Genomic DNA, 14,728 nt, shown 5'->3' on the forward strand with positions numbered 1-14,728 from the left:
CAATAAAAGTCACAAAGTAAAGTGCACCACCATGAGATCTTACCTTAAAAGGACCACACAAATCAGAATGTACCAACTCCAGCAAATCAAGCTTTCTTGAAGGCGGATGACTCTGAAAAGAAACTCTTTTCTGTTTACCGGCTAAGCAATGAACACATTTCTTCAACTTTGCTTCTAACAAGTTTCTTCTCAACAGGATCATAGAAACAATAGCCAAATTCATCTTGACCATAACCAATGAAGATACACTGCCTAGTTTTAACATCCAACTTTGACCTTTCATCCTTAGGAACATGTACAAAGGCTTTACACCCAAAGACTCTAAGATGATCATAAGAAACATTCTTACCAGTCTAAATTCTGTCAGGGACATCACCATCTAAAGCGGCAGCAGGAGATAAATTGATAACATAAGCAGCAGTATTAAGTGCTTCTGCCCAAAAGGAATCTGACAGATTAGCATCTGAAAGCATATATCTAACCCTCTCAACTAGAGTTCTGTTCATCCTCTCTGCTAAACAATTTAACTGAGGAGTCTTTGGAGGAGTTTTCTGATGCCTAATACCCTGCTCTCTGCAATATCTATCAAAAGGACCAATATACTCACCACCATTATCTGAGCGGATGCATTTCAATGTCTTCCCTGTTTGTCTTTCAACCAAGGCCTGAAAACCCTTGAGCACATCAAGTACTTGATCCTTGGACTTCAAAGGAAATACCCAGAGTTTACGAGAATGATCATCAATAAAAGTCACAAAGTAAAGTGCACCACCATGAGATCTTACCTTAAAAGGACCACACAAATCAGAATGTACCAACTCTAGCAAATCAAGCTTTCTTGAAGGCGGATGACTCTGAAAAGAAACTATTTTCTGTTTACCGGCTAAGCAATGAACACATTTCTTCAACTTTGCTTGTTTCACTCCAGAAAGCAAATTTTTCTTAGCCAAACTATCAATCCCCTTTTCGCTCATATAACTCAGCCTTCTATGCCATAACTCTGATGAAGTATCATTCTCCACCAAATTTACTGAGTCTCTGCACATGGAGCCCTCAAATACATACAAGTTAGATAACTTGTCACCACGGGCCACAACCATCAAACCTCTAGTAAGCTTCCATTGGCCAACACAAAGTGTGTTAACATAACCCTCATCATCAAGATATCCCACAGAAATCAAATTCAAGCGAACATCTGAAGCATGCTTGACATTATTGAGAACTAGTTTGGAACCATTGTTACTTTCCAAACAAACTGTCCTAATGCCAATAACTTCAACTTCATGATTATTGCCCATTTTCAACGTTCCAAAATTACCTTGAGTATAAGAAGAAAATAATTCCTTCTTTGGCGTGACATAAGAAGTAGTACTAGAATCCACAAACCAGCTAGACTCATCACGAAAAAGATTAATGGCATTTGCATCACAAGAAACAAGAAGATCATTATTAGCAACAACAACAACACTATTTTCATTATCGCCTTCTCTCTTTTGTTGTCTCATATCTCTCTTGTGCTTGTAACAATATTTCATGATATTCCCATTCTTGTGGCAATAGTCACATGTAATATTCTTGTATTTAGATTTTGACTTGCTTCTACTTTTACCTCTATCATTCTGACCTGAACTTGTTTCTCCCCCTATCTTCAGTAACCAAAACATCGGAGTGTGAAGCTGAAGAAGATGAGGCTTGAGATCTTATTCTCATTTCTTCATTCAAGACACCACTCTTAGTATATTCCATGGTTACAACACTACTGAGAGCATAATTAGTCAAAGAAATTCGAAGAGTTTCCCAAGAATCTGGCAGAGTATTAAGAAGCCAAAGTCCCTGTATCTCATCATCAAACTTTACACCCATTCCGGACAGCTGGTCAAGAACACCCTGAAAATCATTAATATGATCAGAAATAGGAGTGCCCTCTTTACACCTCATATTCATTAATTGTTTCAATAGGAACAACTTGTTGTTGCCAGTCTTCGAATCATAAAGTGTCTAGAGCTTGTCCCACAAAATTTTGGCATGTGTCTCATTCACAATATGATTTCTAACATTATCTTCAACCCATTGTCTAATATAGCCACAAACCTGCAGATGCTCAAATTCCCATTCTTCATCATTCAAAGACTGAAGCTTATTAGAAGCAAACACAGGTAAATGCATTTTCTTGACAAATAGAAGATCTTTCATCTTTCCTTTCCAAATATGATAGTTACTACCATTTAAACACACCATTTTGCTCATATTTTCCTCCATCATTCAAAACTATAATCAACAATAACCAATGCTCTGATACCACTTTGTTGGGAATGATAAGGCACTAACAAAAATGCCTGACAGGATAACAAAACGGAAGAATACCCAAGTCTATACTTTTCCTTCTCGATTTGAACCAAGAGAATACAAACAACCACAAGCAATATGATAGTAAGGCACCAAGTAATTCGACCAAACAAATATAACAAGGCAATAATAAACCAATCACACAAGACACCAAGATTTACGTGGAAAACCCTTCGATGTGAAGAGTAAAAAATCACGGGACCAAAAGCTCCACTATAATCACCAAGAGTTACAATATTGTTCTCCAAAATTGGCCACAAAAACAAGTGTCAAACAACGAGCAACAACAAAATAAGATTGCACCAAATCTAGAGAATTAAAGGAGCAAAATCACCAATTTCGCAGCTACTGTTCATGACAGCAAAACTGAAGTTGCAGGCCACCAAATCCAATTCTGTCAGTTCTTAATCAAAGATTGAGGTGAAGATAATATGTTTTCCAAAAATCAGCTCAATCGGACAAGAAACGAAGCAGAAATCGCAATTTGAAGTTGGCTGTTAGGGCTGAATTTTTGACTGCGAAAATCTCTCTCTCTCTTTTTGGCTGCTAAAAAAACACTCTTGTATGTCTAAAAATAAGACCCTAAATAGGTTCATATTTTCCTCATAATAATGGGCCTATGGGCAAAAATGGGTTGGTTCAAATTGGGCTTTTATTTATCCACATAGGAAGGGAAAAGACCCATAACTTAACATCAAATAGCTTCCAATCTTATCTTTCATGAACAAACAAAACAAATAGACATTGACTGTGACTTTGTTAGAGAAAGAATATGTTAAGGGTTGCTGCAGACAGAATACATAAACACAAAACACCAACTTGATGATCTACTTACAAAGTGTTTTGGGCAGGGATATACTACTGAGCAAACTTGGGATGAATAATGTGGTTCAACCATAAGCTTGAGGGGGAGTGTTAGCCAAGAGTTAACCAGCTGTATGGTTGAGTTCGTTGAAGCATTTTAAAAGTTAGTTACAAAGCTGTATATATATTTTGTGGTCTTGTAGTGATATATAGACTAGTATATATAAAAGGGCAGACATGTATAGATTCATGAAGACGGTTCATAATTAATACAATGAAGGGGGGCTAGGCTTTACCTTACCATTCCTAATAAGGTGTTGTAGCTTAGTTATTTATGGTGCCTTGAAAGAACCAACTTGTGAGTTCATCTTGAGATATCCTGTATACGTTGGCTTACTTTTTGTGCCAGATATCAAGTTCATTGAATATCATATGAATGAATAATATCATTGAGTCCCTATTCTTGTAAAAAGATTGTATTCTGTCAAATTATCAACAAATCATGAATACATATACGAAGCAGAATTGCGCTAACATTGTTGAGGGAAGTGAATTTTCTGTTTTATATTGAAAGAAAATGTATGACAATCGAAAGTAGAAAAATTTAATCAAGAAGCAACTTAAAGGAATGGATGCTTAATCGTACATTAAAAAAGAGTTATACAATTCATTCAAGAATACGAATAAATACATAATGAATCTGTAATGCTTCCTAGACAATCTAAGTCAGGTAAACTATCAAAATCAATATCTAGCATTGGCATGGCTTCAAAAGTATCAGTAGATGATGATAATGGCTCAACAATCATTTTCGTCTCATCATCCTGCATATTGTTCAGCAACTCTAATTGGTCTTCCAAATTCGTGCACTCTTCGGGAACAACATTCATCAACTTCATTGTGCCTTTGGTGCGAGTTCTCATCTTAATAGCACAGAGAACAGAATCGCTGCAATCCTTGTCAAATTTATCAAGAATATACGTAGAGAGGTCGTACTCTTTCATCAACCAGTGATCATTCCTATTTATAGCCTTTATTCATATAACACATGCTCTTCTTGTATCCAGTCACTGGTCCTCCATTCTCTCAAACAGGTTTGCTCTTGCCTTGATGTTTCCAACATCCCTTATTTCCCACATCGCCACTATATCTTGACTTGCCTTTCTTCTTGAGTTTTGTGATGAAGAAGGGATATTGACTACAGTCATTGTCCCCGTTGTAATTACAGTAGGGTACTCCATGACTGCATATATCCCATGGTTCTTGTTTACTGTAAGTATCAACATGAGTAGTAATGAATCCAGAAACATTCATAAATTTCCCAGCAATTAATCTCAACAAGAAAGTAACAGCTTCTGTATCAGTCGGACTAAATCGGAAACCCTCCTTCAAATTCTCTATTATACACTCCATTTCTCTTCTTTTTTTCCTCGTATATATCCCATGGTTCTTGTTTACTGTAAGTATCAACATGAGAAGTAATGAATCCAAAATCATTCATGAATTTCCCAGCAATGAATCTCAACAAGAAAGTAACAACTTCTGTATCAGTCGGACTGAATCGGAAACCCTCCTTCAAATTCTCTATTATACACTCAATTTCTCTTCTTTTTTTCCTCGTCCACAAGAAGAAAACGGAGTTGCCAATTTATATAGAGGGGCAGAGTTGTATGTAAAATTTTTATGGAAACTTACTACACGTTTTCTACAACAGAAAAAAAAACATTAGGAAACTTTTGTACTAGTATAATTTTATGGAAACTATTTAATAAATTTTTATACAAAAAGAAAAGGAAAAAATGTACACGTTCTCCAAAACAAAGCATAGAGAAACTTGAGAATTTGGAAAGTTTTTTTTTTCATTTATAATATAGAAATAATTTTCAAGTATATGGTGTTTGTGACAAAAAAAATATGAAATATCATTTATAAAATAAAACATAGTTAATCATGATTTTCTTCAATGTGATTCTTTCAAAATTCAAACTCTCACTTATCAAATTTAAAATTGTTCAATTCTCATATATTTATTGTGTACTTTTTTCCCAATTATTGATACTTCTATCTAAGCTCTCTGTCATACATTTTTATTATTTTAATTTCAGATTTTGAGTAATAAATAATTGGTACAAGAACATATCAAATGTAATTCCCACCTTGTGAGGGTGATGCATACATAGTTTTATCCTAATCTTGTGAAGGTAGATATGTTGTTACCAATAGACCCTCAGTTGAAGTAACTAATGTCAAAGTCAGTGAGTAAAAGGGAATACCATAGTGACATAAATCAGTAAGACAATGGAGAATAGAACAGTAGCAATAACAAATAATACAATAGTTGAAACAATGAAAACAACAAGTAATAGTAGAATCGAAGAATAAAGAGTGTGTGAGTATCAATGATAATACTAATATGGAAAAGTAGACTATCCTCAACTATTTACTAACCTTCTATCATAATCCACAACTTCTAGATTCTCCTATCTATGATCATGTCCTCGATCCGTAAGTTGCATGTCATGTCATGTTTAATCACCTCTCCTCAATACTTCTTCAATAAGATCCACTACAACCAACTTTTGTCAACTAATCACCATCCTAATTCGGTGAGAATCATTTGTGCATTTCCTCTTCATATATTCAAACATCTCAATCTCATTTTGTCTTCAATAGAGGTTATTCAAACCTTGTCTCCAATATCTATTTTCCTAATCTTCTCTCGTAGTATTTTTACACATCTATCTCAACATTCTCATTTATGTTACTTGAATCTTTTGTATGGATGTGCAAGTTCTTGACCGTCCACACTCTACTCTATACAACACTTCTATGTTTTTGTAACACATTTTTATCATACAATACATTGGACGTGAGCATTTATTTTATCCGCTCTGCTCCCATACAATGTACAATATCATCATCATCAATCCTCAAATACTTTTACCGTGGTAGAGTTCTATTTTGTACATATTTTTCTTATTTTTATGGATATCGTACGATCAATAATAACAAAACATTATTTAACCACAAAATAATGATCACATAACAGAAAAGATTTAATTCTTTATGTACATTACAAGTTTATTACTTAGTTATTACAAAGATAAAAATGATGAAAGAGTCCAATTATGAAATCAAAATCAAATCAACCACAAAGATTCTTCCTCAATTGACGCTCTTCAAGTCTCCAATGCTCTCTATTCGGGACATTCCTTCATACCCTTTTTCTGCCCTAATAAGAACAGTAACAAAAATTAAACATTGTAATGTGTACAGAAACAATGAAAACTTTGAATTAGTAAAATTCCATGAACAAAAAAAGAAGGATACAATCATTCGCACAAATGAGTGAGAGTTCATAATTTACTTTCACCTACATAGAGGAACAAATACGACAACGTACCGATGAAGCTAACTTCAAACTGATATTCCCTCTGCTCCAATGTATATAACACATTATTCGTTCTATTTCGCCCAAGAATTGACTTATTTCCTTAATGGGTAAATATTTAACGACACTATCAACATTTTACCCATGTTGGATCCCTTTTATTTGGCAAAAAGTCCAAAGGTGTATTTATTTTAAAGAGTAGTTTTGAAACATGTAGAATCTTTCTATATCCACTCTCAGTCAAACAACATCACATAAAATGGTATGGAGGGAGTACATTTTATGCATTATCCAACAAAAAGACGTACCAGCCGGAACAAATTATAAGTATTATCTAGAAACCTTCTCTCGGTCAACTTGATTCCTTATAAAAGACCCAAACTTGAAAAATTAGTGTAACTCATCTAAGATCAACAATCATGTGAAAACATATTTAAACTCTTTGGGAATACATAGTCTCCATATTCTTTTCTAATGAAATGAACTTCAATATTTACTCTTTACTCTTTACTCAAGTTGAACTTTAAGTCTTAAAACAAAGTTAAAATGTTTGTGAAATACTTTTGGAAACTTTATAAAATTCTCTTGACTTGCTCCTTAACTTCTATATTAGACTCTTAACTTTCCTTGAATTGAATTATGGATTCAAGGTCCACGATCTCATGTTTATGAATGATTTCATGATATTTATACGTACCTTTGAGTGTTGGAATAAACTAGAAAATATAGGTACGTTGTTAAGGAACTAGTACGGAAAGGTGGGGAAAAATGAGAAGAACTGGCGTTCTGAGGGGCGCTCGAGTAAAATTCAGAGGCTGACTTGGGGCGTTCTGGCTGGTGCGGTGCCCCAGAGGTCAACATTCTAAGACAAATTTTAGGGGCTTTGAGAGTGGCGGCGCCCCAGGACCCTTCCCAGGTGCTCCCCAACTTTTCGTCTCCATTTTTCATCTCTAAATCCTTTAATTTCACTTAGTTCTTTCCCCAAATACTTAGAATCGATTATATGTTCAATATATACTAGATTAAATCGAAATTACACCCGAAAACATTACTCAAGTCTCAAGAAAACTTCAACAACACAACCCCCAAAATTTAAACGAATTTCATTAAGAACTCAAAGGATTTACTTTCAAATCGAACATACTTCACTGAATTGAATCATGATCGGCACATGGGTGAACTAATTCAATGATATGTGATCTCACATACCTCTTAGGGATCACCCCTTGATGAAATCCACAAGAAATTCTTGAATGTTCTTGATTTTTCTTCACTTCTCTTCTCCTCTTTCCTCTTTTGTCTTTTCTCCAAGCCCTAGCATGAAGTACTTCAACTTTTATAAAATGACTAGAATCTGAATTTACCCCAAATAACTCATAAAAATGAATTAAAAAATTGGTAAGGAAAAGACTAAAATACCCTTCGAAAATCCGAATTAGACTTTCTTATTTTAACAACCCAACTTTCTATGGGCATCTCTCACTCGTACGAATTCACAATCGCATAAACTCGGTGATGTTAGAAATATAATTTAATGATATTTCCTACAATATCTAGAAATACACCTAACTAATATTGATCTAGGAGTTATATTCATTTGAAGTTGACCAAAAATTCAGTCTTAATTTAACTTAAACAAATTTCTAGATTTTTATTATTTTCAAAAATCACTATTTCAAACTCTTAACCTTTTCGTAGTTACTTCAATTTGCAAGATGTTACAATATATCCCCCTTGGGAACATTCGTCCTCGAAAGAGATTACTATTAATAGTCTAAGGGTGTAACATCAACCATTCAGTTCAAACACCCAATAAGAAAATGATAGAACAACATGCCAACTTATAAATAAATACCAAGAAAAGGATTAGTACCTTAATTTGGAACTTATCCGGATTCATAGAGATGTGGATATCTATTCGTCATATCATCCTCAGCTTCCAAAGTAGCTTCCTCAACAAATTGGTTTCTCTAAAGGACTTTGATGGATACTACCTCTGTTGTCCTCAACTTTCAAACTTGGCGATCTAAAATCATAACCTAAGTATATTCATAAGATAAGCTATCCTTGATTCCAATATATTCAGTTGTTATGATCAATGAAGGATCTCCCCTGCACTTCTGCAACATGGAGATGTGAATACCGGATGAACCTCTGTTAACTCTTGTGGTAGCTCTAACTCATAAGCCACCTTGCCAACCCTCCTAAATATTATGTAAGGGACAATATACTGAGTACTAAGCTTCCCCTTCTTGCCAAATCTCATAACACCCTTCATGGGTGAAACTTTTAAATTCATCCAATCATCTACTTCAAACTCTAGATCTTTTCTCCTAACATAAGTATAGAATTTCTGATGACTTTGCGTTATTTCAACCTCTCTTGAATTACTTTAACCTTCTTCATAGCTTGATGAACTAAATATGGTTCTATCAACCCAGCTTCACCAACTTCAAATAATCCAATAGGAGATCTACATCTTTTCCCATAAAGAGATCCATAACGATCAAATTGGATGCTAGAGTGGTAACTATTATTGTAAGCAAACTTGATGAGAGGATGTGATCATCTCAATTACCTTTGAAATCGATCACGTACACCCTCAACATATCCTCTAAGGTCTGTGCACTTTGCTTTCCCATCAATCTAAGGCTGAAATGTCGTACTTAAGTTCACCTTTGAACCCAAGCCTTTTTTAAATGACTTCAAAAAATCTGCAATAAATTGTGCACCTCTGTATGATATTGGAGACTGAAAATCCATGAAGTCTTACCACCTCTTAAAGATACAACTTAACATAATCTTCTACTGAATGGGTAGTCTTTACCGACAGAAGTGGGCTGATTTTGTCATTCTGTCGACAATCACCTAAATAGAATCATCCCACATCTATTCCGAAAGTTCTATATTCTCATCCAAGACACTGGGCTCTTGATGCTCTACTTAACTTGTTGTCACATTTGGAACTTAGCAACAAAGTCAGCAATGTCCTTCTTCATACTACTCCACCAATAGACTTCTCCCAAATCACAATATATTTTTGTGGAACCCTGATGAATGAAATATCTAGAGCTATGAGATTCATCCATGATCCTTTTTTGGAGTCCATCCACCATTGGTACACATACTCTACCCTGGATATCTCAAAACCTCATCTCTTTTTTGTTCAAAAGCTAATAATTTTTGCTTATGAACATTTGTCCTCAATTCAAGAAAAATTGAGTCTTGACGTTACTTTTCTTTCACTTCTAACACTAATGATGATTCATCCCCTTCATCACCACTACTCTTTCTGTGTAATCCATTAATATAACTTCTAAGTGTGCATGTTTACACACATTTTTCGCTAATGATACACTCAAATTACGCTTCCCTAAAAAAGTATAAGCGGTCGTATCAAGTATAGTTCCAATTATTAGGCTGGGATCGATCTCACGAGGAAAATGGTTTAGACTTAATTTAAATGTACGATTACTTAGATTTAGTCATGTTCTTGCCGAAAACAGATAATAAAAGAAGCAATTTTGTGAAGCAAAAATCTTTTAATATCTCTAAGTAAAACAAGTGATAGGAGTAAATCTTTGATTTTAATAAAATCGTGAGAGAAACTAGGGTGTAAGTGTTCCCCTTAGGTTAATAACGTTGTATTCCTACCTATAACAATTCTTCCCTAGTGTTTTGCATGCAAAGTGATAAGTTAGGTATCTCTAAATCCTTGGTCCGACATTTAAAGAATTTCACCCCGTACCTTGGTCTGGCTACGTGTGTCTAAGATACTAACCTTTACCTTACCTCATATTAAGCATCATATTCAATGTATGACTTAGTTATTACTTCCCACCAATCGAAACTAGCCTATTAGATTGTATCTGACTAAATCTATGTTGATAATTCTTTTCCTATTAACTACTTTCTTGGTGCGACAAGTAGCAATAAGGCGAGTTCTAACGCGTGAACTTGTTAAAAAGACTTCTAAACGAAACAATTATCAGTGCATGGAATACCTATTTGAGAATTGTTATTATGCTAGGTTTACGTTGTTAATCACTCATGGTCCCCAAAACCCTACTTGTGGATTTAGTTACTCATGCATAGAAGAACACAATTCATAGTGGATAAAAAATAAATCATGAACTTACTTTGAAAATTTCGACGAATATCCAGAAATTCAACTTGAAACAACAAGAAATTACTTCAAAACAAAATCTGGAAATTGGATTAATGCTAAATTTGCAAAAACTCAATCTCCAACAACAAATTATGAAAAATAATAGAATCCAACCCCCAAAACGAGGTTTTACACCCTATTTGTAGAAATATTGTCCTAAATTAAAAGGAATTAAAACAAGAAAAGTTATCCAAAAAATGCAGTTGTAATCGACGACCACCACAAGGACGGACCACCGACTCCTCCGTTAGTCCAGACTTCGATCTTTTTTTCTCCTTCAGCTGGAATCTTCTCTAAATAAATTTATAGACCAACAACAAAGTCCGTCGATGCATCTACGATCTGTCGATGCCTTCCGTCATTCCATACTTAGACTTTCTTCGACTTCGGTTACTTGGACTATCTCTGATACAATCGACGATTCAACATGATGGTCTATTGTTCAATCGACGGACTGTCGATCCTTCCGTAGCCCCACACTTGGTAAGATATCCCCGAGTTTCTCCAGATGCCTGAACTTTCAGTCGACGATCACAATCTACGGTCCGTCAATGGAATGATGGGACGTCGATGGAACGACGGGCCGTCGATGAACTTCGTGGGTCACCTCTGCACTAAATCTTAGCTGCCTTCTGCGTTTTGGTTTTGGACACCTTTCCTGCAAAACAAATATAAATCATGTTAAAACTACTACAAAAAGGCTCTAGACACACACTAATCTTAAGAAAAAAAACATTGAAAGTATCATAAATCCATGATACATGAACACCCTTAACTTAAATTCGTTGTTTGTCCTCAAACGACACAGTATGACTCAACACAACAGTTTGTACAAAAAATGTCCTCTTTTAAGCTTTCACAATCACATGTCTATCAATCCCAACTTTTTCTTTGCTTTAGTGCATGCTTCTACTCTTAGGCTTGATAAGCTAAATCATGTGGATAAGACCATGACATAAACTCACCGTGCACCGACACCTCTACTATTTTGCCTCTTGCCAAGGTACCAACTTTCCGATATCACAACTAGTGCCCTCACTTTAAAAGAAATCCTCTTTTTTGGCACAAGGATTTCAGATTTTGGGTACAATGATAATTATTCAACACTCACACTCAAAACAAATTCACACCTAGTTAGTGCTTGTCGCCATAGGCTTGCCCTTATTTTCACTATTGAAGTTCACCACATTAGATTCTTAAGATCACGGTAAGACTCTCTTGGCTTGTAACATAGACTCAGGGTCAGGTATGGTACATATGGGTACATTTTAGTGACTTTGACCTCCTTGACATTTTGGCTAAATGTCCTACCTCTTTCACTATCTATTATGCCCTAATTTTCTTTTCTTGTCATCTCTGCCTTGCTTTCTCCTTTATTCTTTGTGAAAGTGACTCTTACTTCTTTTTGTTCAACTCTTTTTCTTCTTTTCTCTTTCTTTTTATTATTATTATTATTATTTTTCTTTCATTCAATTGATTATTTTGACAATTTTGACTGAGTCACTTCTCTTGATCACTTTTTCTTTTCTTTTCCACATTACTCTTTTCATACCTACTTTTTGGGTCCTCACTTATAATAGCCACCCTCAGCATATGGCTTTTCCATGAGTCGAGCTACACATTACCCAATGTTGGGTTAGGACCAAGACGAGGTCAGTTTCTGCATTAGCCACCCTCAACTTATGCTTTTGGCCTAAGTTGATGTGCACATGTCAAATGAGGGACCAAGGCCAAAACATTATACCTAGGGAAGGTGAGTTGGTGAAGGAAAAAAATCTATTTTAGGCTCAACATATTTGGATCAAAATGGACTAACAATTTCATTTGGATCACTTTATTTTAGGCTAGATGTTTTCTAATTCGAATAAGCGCCTATGATCATTTTCCAATCGTCTAACACAAATTCCTTTTTGCAGAACCAATCGGGCAAGTTCTAGCTATGTACCAACAGTGGAACAATCAAAATTCCTTACACTCTCTTGACACCTCGTTACCCTATAAGATTGTCAGACACGTAGTTTGAGTGTTCATTTGAGGGTCATGCAGTGGGTGCATCTCTATGTCATGATTAGAGCCTACACATTCAAATTCTCTATACCTATTCATCCAAGCATTTTTAGAACGAGATATCATTCATACTTATCCATCATGCTTCATATTTCACTTTCATACTTTGTACAAGTTACGACATATCGATTTTCAATAGTAATGTAATTAGTGTCTCAGGGAAAAGGAACACAAGAAAGAAAACCTTGAAGAAAGGATCGTGAGTTGGGCTACTCAGACTTCATCCTAACACTCACATTCCATCTACCCAACCCCAACATAAAAACATGCAATTTTCCCTAATACATAAGAAATATAAACACAAGGTGGTAGGCTAAGCAAACCTGAGGCGTATAGCGCCGATGATCAAAAAGAAAGGGGGTCCGGTTTCCTAGATTCCGCAACCTCACTAGTAGGGCCACCCTCAGTGGTGCCCACAGAAATCTTTGCACTCTCAGTGGTGCTCCTCTCAATAGCCTAAGGTTTGGAACTAGATGCCCAACAACCAAGTCTCGAGCCATTATCTAATGGGTCTCCTCATCAATCACAGAGGCTCTCCTCGCAGCGTCAAGGTCCGTCCGCTCCTTCTTCCTTGCACAGGCATCCTCTCCCTTAGTGGTGCGGCTGGAACGATGTCTATTTGTAAGCTCACATGCCTCTGGAGGTGGTGCAGTGGGGGTAGTGAATAGTACAGTAGGCACTGTGTCCTCTGCTAGATAAACAGGTGCAGTCTCGGGCTCAGGCCCCCTCATCTCCAGAATGCAGTCAACATCGGCCTACAAACTCGCCACAGCCTCCTGAAAAGTGGTCAAGTCAATGGTGGGGGCTGTGTTGACGCCCAAATTTGACCCTCCCCGTCAAATTATTTCGCAAGTTTCTTAATTTTTGAACGAGTTAAAATATTTAGCTTTATAAAAATAAAAATGTTCTTCCAGTCAATTCAAAATAATTTTAGTAGCTTTTATAATCTTAAAATAGTGTATGTCCTTCATAAATTAGCTTATCTTATAAAAATTTAAAAATCATCTGAAAATATTTTTATTTTAATTAATAAAATTCTTTGTTAATTAGTTTAATTATTTAATTGGTTATATTATGATTAAGCTAGTTAATTTATCTCGTTAAATTTGAGAAGCTCGTTAATTACCTAATATCGATTCAATTTTACTCATGTTTAGAATGAATGTGCTAACCAAATTCAATGTAGTTACGTTGTAAATCAAGTTACCAATTCATGATCTTTCTATAAAAACTTTTGGCCCTTGAAACACTTGCAGCAATCCCTTTTCCAGCCAAATCCAAACCCCCAGGCCCATTTCATTTTCTTTCGCTGAACAATTGACTCAGCTTAAAGTCCTTTGCAATTTTCAGATTTCACCCAACCCATTTTTTTAATTCCCAGCCCCAAAAGCCGACCAATTTTTTTTTTACCGTCCCCACTCCCCTTCCCCTCTAATAGAAGAGACCCAGAAGCTCATCTCCAGAAATACGTTGACATCCAACTCCTTGAAATAATGGAAATCACAGTCACACGCTTAACTAAGCTAACTCATGCCACCTTCGCACTCAACTGGACGACCCAGAACGTACAACAGGCTGGCTTTTCAGATTTGCCAGTCGCGAGTTGTCCTTGCCTGCATGAGATTGCTCCACGTCTTGCCCCAAGGACAATCGATCAATCCCGACCGTCCCGTCCCCTTTCTTCTTTCTGAATGGTTTGAAAATCCCAGAAAAGTCTGTTTCGCCAGAAGAATGAAAGGAATTTTGAAGTTTGAATTTGGAGTGGGCCTTATTCCTATCCGTTTTTACCCTTTTTCCCTCCCAAATTCGCAACCCTACATGTTCCCCTATATATTCTTTTCTTTGTTTCCACTGCTTAATAGAAGATTTTTGGTAATAAATGATTTTGAAAGAAATATTTTTTAGAGGTTCGAAGAACATTGAAGAAAAACACAGCAAAACACTACATTGAA

General features: G+C 35.7%; 1 protein-coding gene across 1 annotated transcript; it reads right to left on the minus strand.

Annotated features, from left to right (window-relative positions):
- Positions 1-4,236: 4,236 nt before the first annotated feature.
- LOC138337952 (NAC domain-containing protein 20-like) lies at positions 4,237-4,563 on the minus strand. Its single transcript, XM_069288397.1, has one exon. It carries the CDS (start codon positions 4,561-4,563, stop codon positions 4,237-4,239), a length of 327 nt encoding a protein of 108 aa, XP_069144498.1.
- Between the last annotated feature and the right edge of the window lie 10,165 nt (positions 4,564-14,728).

The sequence above is a fragment of the Solanum lycopersicum genome, chromosome 8 (genome assembly GCF_036512215.1).
Source record: "Solanum lycopersicum chromosome 8, SLM_r2.1".
In the NCBI taxonomy this organism is placed as follows: Eukaryota; Viridiplantae; Streptophyta; class Magnoliopsida; order Solanales; family Solanaceae; genus Solanum; species Solanum lycopersicum.

What these genes read in the sequence shown, in the direction of transcription:
- LOC138337952 (XM_069288397.1), bottom strand. Translation starts at nt 4,563, where the DNA reads ATGGAGTGTATAATAGAGAATTTGAAGGAGGGTTTCCGATTTAGTCCG.